The sequence below is a fragment of the Populus alba genome, chromosome 12 (assembly GCF_005239225.2).
Source record: "Populus alba chromosome 12, ASM523922v2, whole genome shotgun sequence".
Classification (NCBI taxonomy): domain Eukaryota; kingdom Viridiplantae; phylum Streptophyta; class Magnoliopsida; order Malpighiales; family Salicaceae; genus Populus; species Populus alba.
In genome coordinates this window covers 9,585,783-9,601,017 of record NC_133295.1, presented here as the reverse complement: position 1 = coordinate 9,601,017, position 15,235 = coordinate 9,585,783, and the positions used below count along the sequence as shown (strand labels likewise).

Sequence of the window (15,235 nt, the reverse complement as noted above, 5' to 3'; positions counted from 1 at the left end):
TTTCTTCTGGCTGTGTTTAGTGAATTGGTTTATTAAAATTATTTTTTATTCAATTAAACGATAATATAAATAGATATACATATTAAATTGAGTGAATAAAATAAAAGATAAAAAATATTATGCAAAACCGCACATATTAGAAATATTATTTGAAAGTAAATATTTTTAATTTTCAAAAATAAAATTTATCTATAAAAATAGTCAAAACAAAATATAGATGAATCAGAATAATCTTTTTAAAAATTAAATACACTGCACCACTAAAACAAATCTTTATAAAAAAAAAAAAAGTTAAATAAGAAGAAAAATCACAAAAAAAAGATATTAATTGAAACATATATTTACAAATTATTTTAAAAAAAAAATATATAAAAAAATATCAATTAAAAAACAGATATTAAAAAAATAATGATAATTTAGATGTTATGACTTAACTTGTTAAAGCTATGTCCACCATGGAGTTGATTGAATTCAGTAGTCTTTTTTTCTTGTGTGTGTGTGTGTTTTTTTTGGGGGAGGGGGAGGGCAAGCTTGTAGGCTTATGGCCCAAGGTGCCTGACCTACTGTAATGAAGAATCCAAACATGTAAGTGAGCCTTCAAGTCCAGGCTCGTGAGCTTAGGTTTTATTATATTTTATTTTTAAAAGTCGTTTGCCTCTTTTTTTAAAAAAGAAAAATAAACAAACAACACATCATTGCTAAGACAGACGACATATTCTCTGCAAGCTTAGATTTTACCACCACTATGGTAGCTTGAAAATGAGAGATAATCATTTTTTATTTGGTTTGATTTTTAAATATAAAAACAACCAAACCAAATTTTTTTTAAAAATAATAATAAATAAACCAAAACCAAACCAAAACTGAATCCAACTATCTGGTTTTGGTTCGGTTCGGTTTGATTTTTTATGTCAAAACCCGAAAAAAACCTATATCGTTTTTTTGAGTTTTTTTTTTATTATTTTCTAATAGGTTTTTAATGGACTTGTAATTGATGTTAATATTGTCTAATTTTTTTTTTATAAGATTTCAAAGTATATGCCATTGAATATTCATTTGTATTAAATTGTCAGTATCAATTTTATGTTTATTAAGTTTTTTTGGCACTTAATATTCATTTATATGAAATTGTTAATGACAATTTTGTGTTCAATTTATCTTTTACCTTTCTAATATTTTTCTGTTGTTTTGTTTGAGTGAACAGGACTCCTGCTGCATAAGAGTTGTTGTGGTGTAAGCCCTTTTCTCCTCAGGACCTCAGTACAATTCCCTTTCTTTCTTACGAGATACCAACAGAGGGAGAGAGAAGCTGACTGGTGCACTGAAAATTGCTTTTAGCTCAACTGATTTCTAATCACTTACAGTCAGCATCTCAGCAATATGACCTGTAACCAGCTCGTGCCTCTACTTGAAGATGTTTTAAACTAACCAACCCAGTTTGTCTCATTGCCTCTCCCATCTGGTTTAGTACATAGTTTTTATGGCTACCTTTTATACTGATCTCTCCTAGTTTAAGTGCTATGCTTGGCTTTTCTATTGTTGTTTGAGGTCAACCATCTTGTGTTTGTGCAGATCCAATGGGCCTCATTGCTAGGACAAAAAGATCTTGAATAATCCTTTTTCTTCTGAATGTTACTCGACTCATTTGGACATCTGTATTCCCCATCTATTTTGGATTCTAGAGAGATCAATCTGAGATCAGTCCAGTGAATGCGTTCATGGCGAACCTTAACAGTCGAATTATGCCAGCAGGAAGCCTGCATGTCGTCGTCATAGGTATTAACAATCAGTGAGATGATGATACTATAGTTGCCAAGTCACAGCTGTACAAATATACTATAGATTACTCTTTGCTCTGTTACTTGGGTTTGATTTTCTGGTTTGGATGAAGCTTTTTTGGTCTATACCATATTTTTTGGACTTGAATATCAAATAATTTATAGACCTGTCAATTGAATTGTTTGAAGCTTTGCCGTATGATGTTTTTCTTTTCATACGAGCCAGACAGGGAGGGAATGTTGGAGAAAAGCTCAGTTGCTCGAGATTTTCCGATTGGGAAGGCTGTATATTCGTTTATGCAAGATTTTGTGCCATCATCATCTTCTTTCCCTGGACGGAACACAGGTCGATTTACCTGCCAGTGTTCCCAGCTCAAGAGCATCATGTCAGGCACAGAATCATTTTCCGATGGGACTGCAAAGGATGAACATCAGATTCCGATGAGAGTAGTGACCACAACAAGGCCAATTCCGGAACAAGAACTGAACTCATGACAAGAACAATTTAAGTTGATGAGTTTTCAGGGCTTGGAAAATCTTCGTCCCCCTCTTTCCCTTGATTTGGACTGTACCTTTTAAAATTTTCTTCTTTATGAAAAAAATTCTTTTTTAATATTCCTTGAGTTGCTAACATAAAAAATAAAAATAAAAATATTATTTCAATATGAACACCATCCATGTAATCCCAGGACCCTTGATTTGCTTTTGGTTTCCCGACGTGTCCACACGTGAAAACGGACATGTACTGTCTGCAGAGGCCGGCATCCACCAGCGGCTGCGTGTCCACACGTGAAAATCGGCATATACTGTCTTCTGAGGTCAATATCTACCAGCAACTGCATTGGTGTGGTATTAAGGAGTGGGACCTGAGGCTTGTTGGTTCGAGAGTGGGGAGAGCTCGGATGGTGAAAAGGACTGTGGTTTTGTAGCTGTAAATAAGATCTTCACTCGTAAAAAAATAAGAGATTTTACAGATCCATTATTTGAAAAAAAAAAAAAAAAGGTAAAACTGTAGGTTCTGCTAGTGTTTCATGATTTTTTTAGCTTATAACAACACATGATTTGATTGTTTGTCGTATGTTTTCTTGTGACATCTTTCCACATGTAAAGGGAATTTAAAAATATAGTACTTATTGGTTTTTAAAGTATTTTTATCTAAAAATATATTAAAATAATATATTTTTTATTTTTTAAAATTATTGTTGACATCAGAATATTAAAACAATATAAAATAATAAAAATAAAAAATAATTTTAAATAAAAATTTAAAAGTTAAATAAAAGTCATTTCAAAATGAAATCACAGTGTTTTTTGATAACTTCAAAAGCATTTTCTCACTTTAATGAATGACAATTTGTCTCTTGTGCTGAAAGGGAATGCTGAAATACTCCTGAAATACTCCAATTTCATGCAATTTGGTAATATTTATCTTTTATATAATGGAAAATATATCAAACTAGTTATGTGATCTGTGTTATACTATGGATAAGATATTTTTACTTCTTATAAAAAGCTATATATACAAGTTTTTTCAACAAATTTTTATAGTTTAAAAAAGCTAAGTTCAAATAATATATATATATATATATATATATATATATATATGTAATCAAATAAATCAAGAACTATATATATGAATAAATGAATAAAAAGTCATTAACGATACCTAAAAATAAAACTTAAAAAATTAAGAGATAAATATAGATCAAGATATTTAATATAAAAAAATAAAATATTTATTCGGTTATGTTTGCTAGATTTTTTTATTAAAATAATCTTTTTATTTAAGCAAATGATAACAAAAATAGAGATACAAATTAAATTAATCGAATAAAATAAAAGGGGGAAAGATGTGATTGGGCCCTTAAGTTTTTTTGTTTGCATGTTGTTTGCCCCAAATTCTTTTGAAAAAAAATGAAATGACTTGCTGTCTAATTTGTCCAAATTTCAGCCATTATGGTGGTTGAAAAATCAGGATTTATGTTTCTTTAACCTAAAAATCTATTTTCAACCTATTTTGACCCAAAACACCGTAAGAATCTTGATAAATCTATCAAAGACCTCAAAAACCCAAAAAACCGCCTTAAAAACCAAAATCAACTCGAGCTTAAATATGTTTTTTTCATGAACTTTAAAGGTGAAAAAACATCTAATATAAATTCCCCTCATCAAATAGAACCATTTGACATAAATATTATCTGTTTTGGTAGCCTAAATCGATGTCAACCAAACTTTTCTCTCTCTACCACTGGAATCCAGCAACTTCTCTCTCTCCTCTCTTAATTAGGAACTATAAAATAATTAAAATAAACTTGTGTACCAAAATTGAATTGAAAAAATATTGAGGTACTAAAATTATATAATTTGTGTGATTTTTAATGTTTAAGTACCAAAGTGCATCTTTTGTGAAACTTATGGCATGCCAACCATGTTTGATCTTTTTTTTTTCATTTTGGTCCCTCTTTTTTCAATCCTATTTTTTCATAAGAAATCAAAATCAATTAGTCTTCAATTAGGACTAAATCACCAAAAAAATGTTTAAGAACCAAGTTGAAAAATATAAAATTTTGCATAGCTCATCCACAATAATGTATAAAAGGATGAACAATAGAGCCTTGCATAGTAAAAAACTCACGAATTTTAGAGTAATACTTAATTGGTATTCATGAAAAATCCCTAGAATCGCAACATATATTTTTACTTTTCTAATAGAGATGTTAATTGCATAACTCGTGGCAATGAAGAAAGAAAAACGGAAGAAAAAGAGAAATAGAGAGAGAGAGAGAGAGAGTTGTTAGTTGTAACACTAAGATGACTTTTATTATTTCTTCAATGAATTTACCTCTTCGTTTACATCATATCTAACATTTTTTTTAAGTTTCTACAAATAAAATGGAGTTGTCGAACAACTAATTGTCAACAATTATAACTGTTTATTTACAATCCATTCATATGCAAATAATTGATCAAAACATGACTTTTTAACCAAAGACTTCATAAAACTAAAACTAAAGATTCTATTAATTACCCTTTTGACATACCTCCCTCCTAAGGATACATGTTGAAATCTGAAAATTACTCCTCTTGTTTGTGCAATTATTCCTAAGTTGCATCATCCTTGGATAAACTAGTTTACTACCCTAGCCGGTGACCACAACAACATTACCTTTTTTCATTTTCTCATGATTGAAAATCGCTTCATTTTTGGATGTATCTTTAATTAACCATCATCATTCAATGCTAGCAGGGTGATAGTAACAATATTATCTTAAGAAACAAGAAACATTAGATGTACATGACAACATAACTGGTTTAAGGTTAATGGGACCTTGGACAAAACTATAAATATGGCTTTTTAAAATATTTATAAAATATCTTATTATTTTTTTATGTATGTTTGACAAGTAGGGCCTTAAGTAATCTTCATTTTGTACCTGAGGATTTTTGTTAAGTATGGACAATCTTCATTTCATAAAGTATAATTGCAAATATACCTTATTTATTATTAAGCTATTTTATTAAGTGGGGGTTTGGATCATTGCCCAAGTGGCTCTTAGTTTAAGCCAGCTCTGCCTAACAGACATTAAGCAACTCTAGCTTATAAACAAGCTTCTCAATTCTTTGCAACATCAAATGAGGTCCATAATAACCAGGATTCAACTTTAAATTCTTCATCAAAGCCATAGTTGGGAGCAGAATTAATGACTTGATATGTAATACCTTATTTAGTATATAGGAACATAATTGATAGCTTTACTCTTACCTTGTATAGTACTATGTAATGGATTATTTTTTACCATGTGATATGCCACATTTTCAATATATAAAGAAGGTAACTCTTGTAAAGAGATGCATTCAAACCAAAACCCTTATTGATATGGTATTAAAGCCTTGAATTCTCTTCATAGTATTCTCTTAACTTGGTTGAACTTTTTGGTTTCTTGTTATTGTTTGTGGTACTTTTTTGTAGGTAGTGGTAGAAAATAGATCTTCAATATTCTTTTAGGTATTGAAAGAACTGGTTTTTTGGTTTCGAGGTTCAATTTCTAGTTATAAAGTTCTCGGCTCTATCTTGGCTTCTTAGTTGTGTGATGATTTTTTCTTGTACAATCATTTTTTTTTTGGTTGTTATATCAAGAGAAAATTCTACTATATGCCTTACTGGCAAGAATTGTGCTAGTTGAGGATTCTAGTTTTGGATGTTTGTGAAAGGGAATGAGTTATAAGGTCATTTGGATGGGTTTTCTATGGCTCCTACTGATCCCCAGGAACTTAGTTCATGGGAAGATAAAAATGCCAAAATTGTTTCCTAACTCATCAGTTATGTTGAACCTTATATGATTAACAATCTCTATGAATTCACTATTGTTACAACTATGTGGGATTCTGTTTGGCAAATTTATTATTAAGATAATTCTACCCAAAAGTTTCAATTGGAATTAGACATAAAAAACAATTGCTAGAGGAATATCTATATTGATCAATTTTATTATGGTTTTATTAATTTATGGAATGATTATTTTAGGTTAGTGTATTCTCAGGTTTCTAGAGAAGCTTTAATAGCACTACATGTGGTTCCCTTTGAGAGCTAGCAGGATCAATTCTTGATACAGCTTCGACCCGAGTTTGAAAGTTCACGAGATAAGTTAATCAGTCACCAACTTGTTCCATTTTTGGAAGTTTTCTTGGGTGAAATTTTATGTGAAGAACAATGTCTTGCCTCACAATTTAGCCTTGCTCGAGGTGGTGGTGGCGGTTCAAAGATGATAATCTTTAACATTAAATACATTATGATATTCATATAAATCAACTTGAAGTTTATATTATTCATTACCTACTTAAATTTTTTTTATGATCTCAATATACAAATTATAAATTCTATATACAAAACAGTCAATTAACGTAGAAAGGGGCGGAACCAGAAAAAAAAAAAGTAAAAGGGACCAAAATATTAATTATTTATTATTTAGGCTAAATATATTAATATTATGAAAGGAGGAACTAGAAGAAAAAAAAAATTCCTTGCAGGGGCCCCGGCCCCTGCCAGCCCCCCTCTCTGCCCCTGGACGTAGACATTCTAACATGAGGAGATATGGAAAAGATTTACAAGCTTTCTAGGATTATAAACATGAACACTATATGACTAGGAGTGTAAAATAAAAAAAAAAAAACATTGTTCGAAACTTAGGTGGATATAGATTGGACATAACCTAGTTCTTGAGGAACATATAAATGCAACAAAAATGCTAATTTTAAATGTTTTCAGGAGTCTAAAGGATCCCGTTAGATAATCTATGGTCATTTAGGGTTTAAGTAAAGATTACCTGAAGATCAAATTTTATTTCTGAGGTTTGATTAATTTTTTTAAGATTGAGTTATTCTAAACCACAAGTCGTTCAAGTGTTTGGACTCTAAAAACAATTCAAACAAACCACTAGTGAGAAATCTTTTCACAAAATAAGGATCTCTATGCCTTTGAGTGCTAGTTTTTTTTTTTTTTTTTTTTTTCAAATGGTCTATATATCATATGTTCTATAATATCTGTACAACTCATACAAGAAATATAAGACATATCATTCTATTTATATGAAAAACCTAATAACCTAGCAAACTATTAATTTGTCCTTGAATAGTATCACATATATTATTTCATGATAGTTTTGAAAATTTATACAATCAAGTCTCTTCTTGATTTTTCTAGGTTTAAAGGCATAATCCCCTATATTAATTACATTTCAGTCCTCAATTTATAAATTTTATTTATAATTAAATCACACTTGATTAATTATCTCGATTTAATTTCTATCCAATAGTTTTTAATGTGTGTGGCCTATTAAGTTTCTAATAAGCTAGCCCAAATATAAATTCTAATCCTAAATAAAATAGGATTAAATAAACTAAATGTTTTAATTTACTATCAATTCAATAATTGATTGATCTATATTTGAAGATTAAGTACATCGTCTAACAACATGTCATGATTTTCTAAATACAAATGTGTTTTGACTTAAACTTTTAGTGCGTAGTATCTCAGTGTAATTATTATCTTTTCATCATGAATGTTTCAATTTAGATATTATATCATGAAGTGTATCTACTTTGTTAAATCATGTTTGTTCTCAATACCATAGTCATTGATTTTATAAATAAGATTTGAAACTCTTTTCAAATCTCATTCTACCTTGCATAAGAATTTCACAATCAATACTATCACGTGAGCCTTTTTATAGATACAAATAATCTCTCCATATAGAATCCTCATATGGGTTAGTTCAGTATATATGTTATCTAACAAGCATTTACATATTAATTCTTGGTATGCATTATACCTTAACTTATGTGAACAATTGTTTCATTTCATGGAAAAAAAGGAACATAATATATAACAATTTCAATGGCTCTAATTAATATTCAATCTTAATAGAGAATCGATCAAGAATATTTAGAAACAATGATTTGATGTAATAGAAATCTCATAATTATAATAACTTTATAATTTTTTCTTTGTAGAGTATTTTTATCCCTTGGACTTTATCTTTACTCTAATAAATTTTATTTTTACTCTAAATTCATTAATGAGACATTAAATTTATTAATCAAATATAAATAAATAAATATATATGGAGGACATTGTTTATATAACAAATAAACATCCACATGTTGACTATATAAGAACACTAGTTGTTCACAACTAGATAAGTAAAAGAAGGCTAAAATCGATTGATAATAGTAATATTGATCGTGTCTAGAAAGAGTTCATGTCAATCAAGAAAGATAAGAAATTGATCACAACAATAAAAATCCATATAAACAACCAAAATATTCAATCTTATTCAAAGTATGAGTTCTTAACATAATAATCAAAGTATGAGTCATTGATAGAATAAACAGAAATGTACAAATCAACTTAGAACTTATACAATTACTAGTAAGGAGACACATTAAATTATAGTTCAGTTTGTAATAGGATCCATCATGTAATCTTTAATATGATGCAAATAATCTATATAAGATTAGATTTATGTGTTTTCATGAAACTCTAACATTACATTATTATTAATAGGCCATCTAGCTATTAAAAAAGATGGTTAACCTTGTATGCACAATCTTTAATTTTATACAATTTACAACTTTCTTGCAAATTTATGTTTGCTTTTTATATATATATATATATATATATATATATATATATATATATATATAATTTTATTTTATTTTTTTTAATCTTTTTTAGTTGACATCTCCAGCTGGAACGTAATAAACTTAGAGATCAGAAAATTAGACATCACCATTTTGCGAGGTTATTATTTTTTTTCTTAGGATTAAGTTTTTAGTTGTATTTTTTTGATGTTACACAACTTTTATTTCTGTTTTTAGCTTGAAAAAAATATTAAATTAATATTTTTTGTGTGTTTTTAATGATTTTAAGATGTTAATATTAAAACAAATCTGAAAAAATATATTTTAAAGCATTTAAAAGAACACATGCAAATTGAAAGCCCCCGACAAAGATAGGGTGCAAGGACTCACATTTACTTTTCAAGTCCGTCCTCTATAATAAAACTACTGCATGCATTTCAGGGATGGTCTTTGATTTGGGCAGTGAACCAAAAATGTGTGCTGACCTTTCGTTCCCTGATTGCAACGAACTTTTTCACATGCATTAACATGATGGCTCCTTTAAATTTGCTTTGACACTAAGGAAACACTTTTAGGACAAAGATTCAGCTTGATTCATCCACCGAGGAAGACAGAACTAATTCTAGCTAGGTTGACTGCTCATAATGCAAAAAGAACACCAAAAAAAGGTCCTGTTTTAAAGACTCTCTGCAGCGGTTTACCAGTGCGTGATTTGTCTTCATCTCTGACCTCCAAGTTTTTAATTTTTGCACTGTACAAGATGATATATAGTCAGTCGTACATACCCTCTATGTAAGCAATAGGCTACAGATAGTAAGATTACGGTGCATGCAAAGCTAAAATCTTAGCAGCCCTTCCCCTGTGATGAGTTACAGAACAAGGTTATCCTGCTAATTGGTGATGAGAGTAGTATAATTCTTCCTTGCAAACTCATCTAACTTCATGTTTAGGTGGGCTTATGATGATAAATGAAATGACCGTGTGAAACCCGAGATTCTTTAGATTGAAGAGGACCCTCGGCTCATCGGTGCCGGAGCACAAGAGAGCCAAGAACTCGGAATGTAAATGCAGGTGGCCGTTGAAGTCAAGACGGCTGAGGGATGGACACACAGAAGTGATAGTGGAACGCCACAAAACGTCATCGTAGCTTACCGACACGGCCCACCATGGGAGGTGTTCATACAAAGGAGAAACCCCATCCTAACAGTAAATTAAAAATGGATTGATGAAAGCGAATATGCGATGCCTCATGGTCCACCACAGACCCCATCTATCTTCTCCCTCTTTCACCTGGAAGAAAGAAGCCCATCATGTGTAGCTTTACCAGTATCACCTTCAACTTGATTTGGCAAGAAACTCTTGAAGAAAAGGTAGGGCTGGCATCTTGTCTTACATGGGAAATCTGGCTAATTAAGAACTGAATTCATGCATTGTTTTTTGGATATGGATCTTATCAAGATAAGATACGGTTGAATAGTAAATGGGCAATGAAACTTTTGTTAGGTATTCTTGTAAAGTTAAGTGGGCCAGACAACATTAGGTTGACCAGATTCATCTGATTTAAGAAATGAGATATTACAAGGGATTGGAGAGGACAAGGACATCATCTCCTCCTCGAAATTCCCCAGGCACTTCCATGTGCGTTCGTCAACTTGGGTCTCCCGGTGACCCGTAGAATACTCCTCTGCTCCTGTCTAAAATGGAAATGGCAGCGTTTTGAAAAGTAGAAAGCTTCCAGATTTATTATTTGGTCTTTATTGTCATTCCCACCACTGGGTGGGAACGGTTGACAAAAAGAAAAAGAAAAAGAATAAGGATATTAAATATATATGATATTTAATTAGAACTTAAAACAATATGTGAAATTAAATATATAAGAGATGGAAAAGAAGAAGAAGAAGAAGAAGAAGAAGATCATCTTGTGTCAAGAGAGTGTGAAACTTAAAGAAATTAAGATTAAATCTAGTGGAAGAAAATAGAAAATACAATTGGTATGAATTTTCGCCTATATGTTTTCTAAGTTTCATTAATTACTGTGACATGGTTTATTTTACATGTAGTAGCAGCTATCATGTCTAGATTTATATGTAGGCACAAAATTGATGGTTAAAATTCAGGATTTTTTAGTGGATAATGGTTAAAATATTATGAATATATACTTGATTCAACAATAAATACCATCATTTAGGCATAATTAAAATTGATTTTTTTTATGAGGAAAAGGCGATCAAAATTCAGGATTTTTTAGTGGATAATGGTTAAAATATTATACACATATACTTGATTTAATAATAAATAAATAATTTTTAAACCCTAAATCTAACCCCGAACTTTAAAAACCCTAAATTAATTGGTTTATAGCTTGATATATCATATGTTGTGGTAATTTTTGCATGTTTTGTTAACTAAACATACCCTCCCGGCCCCGCAACAATTTTATAAATTAAGATTATTATTCACTGTAATTTTTATCTGCTGACCATGTATAATTGTTAAATAGATTTGTAATTAGAATTTTTATTTAGACACGTCTCTAATTAGATTTGTATTACTTGTAATGGTAGGATACAAGATGCTTTTTATTATTGCTCGTCATGGTAGCCTTTCATCATGTTAGCTTATCAACCTATTAAATTTTAAAAAAAGTTGATGATGTAATTATATGGCTTATATAAAAATATTGTTCATATAAAATAATTTTTTGATGTAGATATATACTGTTTTAAAATATAAGATAAAAAAATAAAATATTTGATTATACATCAACATTGAAGTCGGTGAACATGCACCCGGTAAAAAGAAAAAATATATATTTATATTAATAATGATAATGATAATGATAATGATATTATTTCTACTCCTATAATAATGTAATGAAGTTGCTAAAATTTAAGAGATAAATTATAATTTTTTAAATTGAAAATGAAAAATGAACAAAAATATCAAAAAGATTTTTGTAATTATTTTTTTTTTAAAAAATAGATCCATCCGCTATGAAGGGTGTCAGTAGACTAGTTCTATCTTATTCTTGCAGAGCAATTGAAAAATAGGAAATCCCAAAACAATATATTTTATTTCCTTTATTATTTATATAATATCTATCTTAATAAGATAAGAAAAGTTTATTTAAGGAAACCAGGATAAGAGACAAATTATGACGTCAGGATTCTGGTTTTATTTTTCCTGAATTGTTGATGATAAATTGAACGGCATTTATTTCTAATTCTCACGGTCAATTTCTCGGCGTAAGAAAACTATTAATTTCTTACAACTTCCTAATTAGCATCTCCAAGCTAGACGGGGAAAACAAATCAAAGAAAAAAAAAAGAAAAAGGAAACTAAAATAAAATAAAATAAAATAACGTTGGATTCCTTAAATACACCAAAAACCTTGCCTGAAAATCATTACAAATCTAACGTTAATACAATAAAACGACACATCATCATCGTCAAAAATATTCCGTACAGATTAACCATAAAATCACGCGACATTTTTTTTTATTTTTATCTTCATGTTGTCATAAAACAAGAAAAAAAGAGGGGAGAGAGAGAGAGGTGGCAACTGGCACGATACCCTTACCCGACCCCTTGTCTGAATAAAAGCGCGCACATGTTCTACTTTTCGACCCCCCACCACTTGTCTATAGCCACCAGCTAGTACTGCTGCCTTGGCCTTGCAGAAGATAATTTATTCACGTCTCCTTTCTTTTGTTTAGAGATTTAGAGATGGTGGCCGGTAGTAGCTCCACAGGTAGCGGTGTTGGAGGAGCGGCAGAGACGAGGCCGAAGGAGATTTTGCTGTTTGGAGTCAGAGTGGTGGTTGATAATATGAGGAAAATTGTGAGTTTGAATAATATGAATGATTATGAGCACTTGAATGATAACGAGGAAGATGAAGAAGCCGCTGCCGGTGCATCTGCTTCTGCTGCTGTTTCTGGTTATATGTCTGCAGACGACACCGTTCAACACTCTTCTTCAGCCTCTGAAAGGCGTAGCCAACGAAAGAGAGGTTTGTTTTTTTATCTGAAAGTAATTAATCGTTGATTTGTGGAGGCATGTCTAATTAATTGGGCTTTTCTGAATATTTATTTTGATATTATTTCGATACCTCTAGATAAAAATGATATTTTGGATAGAAACTAAATTGCTTCTTTTGGTTCATGATCATCTTATCTTTTGTTTGTGTGGATTATGAAACAGGATTGCCATGGACAGAGGAGGAGCACAAGAGATTCCTTGTAGGATTGCAGAAAATGGGCAAAGGAGACTGGAGAGGAATTTCTCGCAATTTTGTCAAGACCCGAACACCAACTCAGGTTGCTAGTCATGCTCAGAAGCATTTTCTCCGCAACAGTAATGGGAATCGCCGCCGCCGCCGATCTAGCCTCTTTGATATCACCACCGATATGGTATTAATATCACATCCCATCAGCGCTACCGGGCTTCTTGATTAACTGATAATTGTTTTGAAGCCTTGAGTGTTGATTGATCTGGTTTGTGTTTGACTATTAAATCAGAGAAATTTGATAATCATAATTTTAATTTTTTTTACACGATGGGATTTTGATTAGCTGAATTGTTTTAAGCTTTGTTTGATTTCTTAAATCAGGCAGATTTGATTAAATTAATATGGATCTGGTTGATTGAGGATCTTAATCTAAGTCAGTTGTGGATATCGACAGCACCAAAAATAAAAAATTAAGCATGCTTAATAATCCTTGGGGATTATTTGCGTAAAGTTTTGTAGATCCTTGTAAAACCGTTTTTGTTTGTTTTCTTAGAACTGAAACTATAGACTTGAGCTCACCAAGTAGTTGTTTTTTCATTTACAATCATGCAATTTGTTCGATGTGCTTTGTTTTCTCCACCAAGCAGTTGTTAGAAAGGGTTTGAGCATCGCCTTCATCTTATTTTTATCAGGTGACGGAAACTCCAATGGAAGAGCAGCAAGCTCAATGCCAAGACAGCAAGAGCAACAACCAGGCACCCGAGTCAAATCCACCGCTGCAAGCCAACAGCACCACCAGTTTCCCTGGGGTGCTTCCGTTCCCTGTAAGAAGAAGAACTGTCAGTCCTGCCGTGTCGCCTCTCCAAATTGAGAGTCCAATAATGGAAAACCGACCACTTGGACAAGGCAATCAATCCCTTAACTACTCAACAAATCTAGTCCTCACAGTCCCCGTCGTCCCAGCTCCCTGTACTTCAGCAATGCCTGATCTTAACTTAAACTTGAAGCCGGTTGCTGATCCATCTCCGTTGTCACTCGATCTGTCTTCATCGTCTGATCAGAGGGCATCGTCATCTAGGCATTCAGCTTTCCAGACGATGTCAAGTTTGAAAAACGGTGATAAAACCATCGTTGTTGCTTGAGAAAGGATAACAGGTCTGGTAATTAATTAGAAGAAATAGGGTTAGATAAGGTTAAGTTAGGTGTCTGGGATTGTATCTCTTGCTCTTGTACAGACCTGGCCGAAAAGGAATATCCATCCATCGCTGAATGGTTTTCATTTTGCTATAATTATTATTATTATTATCTTAAGATAGATTCCTCTTCGTTTTGTGACTGTTTCTTGCTCGTAGTTTGACATTACTGGAAAGAAGCCAGCCGCTTCTTTTTCTTCGCAAACATTTCTCGATTGATCCTTGAACTTCAAGTGGTTTTTATCGTTTTGTGAAGCAGAAAAATCAAGCTGTGTAGTGGTAGGGATGCATTTTTTTATTATTATTATTGTTTGTGTTCTGTGAATGGACACAATCATTCAATGAATGCGGTCCTCGCTAGTGGCTGCAGTATTTGATGCCTGGGGATGAGATGCCACGCCGTGTCTGAGGATTTTTTAAGCCCAGATGTGCGATGAACATGCTGTTCTTTATTTCTCTGGGCGGTGCTGGTATCATTACTGCTATTAAACTCTGGTCTTATGTTGACCAGAGATGGAAGTTGAATGGGTAAACTTGGTCGACTTGATGGTCAGTTCCTGGTCCGATCAACGGGGTTAAAATTCAAGTAATATATATATATATACATATATATATGAAATGATAGTTTTATGTCGACCTAGGCTCTGGTTATAGGTTGGACCCAGTCTTGTTACTATGATTATCATTTCTTAATTTGTTATTATAAGAGGACCTTATAATATATGTATTTTAATTATTTTATAATCTTAACCAATGTTGCAAGAACCAGAAAATGAACCTGCGAAGGTGTTAGTTCACCAATTCAAAATCAATGTTTCACTAGTTGAAATAGGTGAGATTGACTGATTCAATACCTAGAAAGGGCTCTTTTTTTTAGATTTTTTTTAAGTGACACC

General features: G+C 31.5%; 1 protein-coding gene across 1 annotated transcript; it reads left to right on the top strand.

Annotated features, from left to right (window-relative positions):
• Positions 1 to 12,451: 12,451 nt before the first annotated feature.
• Positions 12,452 to 14,457, top strand: LOC118044586 (transcription factor MYB1R1). The gene is made up of 3 exons (XM_035052950.2): positions 12,452 to 12,927; positions 13,119 to 13,327; positions 13,839 to 14,457. The coding sequence occupies exons 1-3, from the start codon at positions 12,645 to 12,647 to the stop codon at positions 14,286 to 14,288; spliced, it is 942 nt and encodes a 313-aa protein (XP_034908841.1). The 5' UTR covers positions 12,452 to 12,644; the 3' UTR covers positions 14,289 to 14,457.
• The last annotated feature ends 778 nt before the right edge of the window (positions 14,458 to 15,235 follow it).

What these genes read in the sequence shown, in the direction of transcription:
- LOC118044586 (XM_035052950.2), top strand. Translation starts at nt 12,645, where the DNA reads ATGGTGGCCGGTAGTAGCTCCACAGGTAGCGGTGTTGGAGGAGCGGCA. An exon ending in GCGTAGCCAACGAAAGAGAG is followed by an intron (nt 12,928 to 13,118) that starts GTTTGTTTTTTT and finishes ATTATGAAACAG; the next exon opens with GATTGCCATGGACAGAGGAG. An exon ending in TTGATATCACCACCGATATG is followed by an intron (nt 13,328 to 13,838) that starts GTATTAATATCA and finishes TATTTTTATCAG; the next exon opens with GTGACGGAAACTCCAATGGA.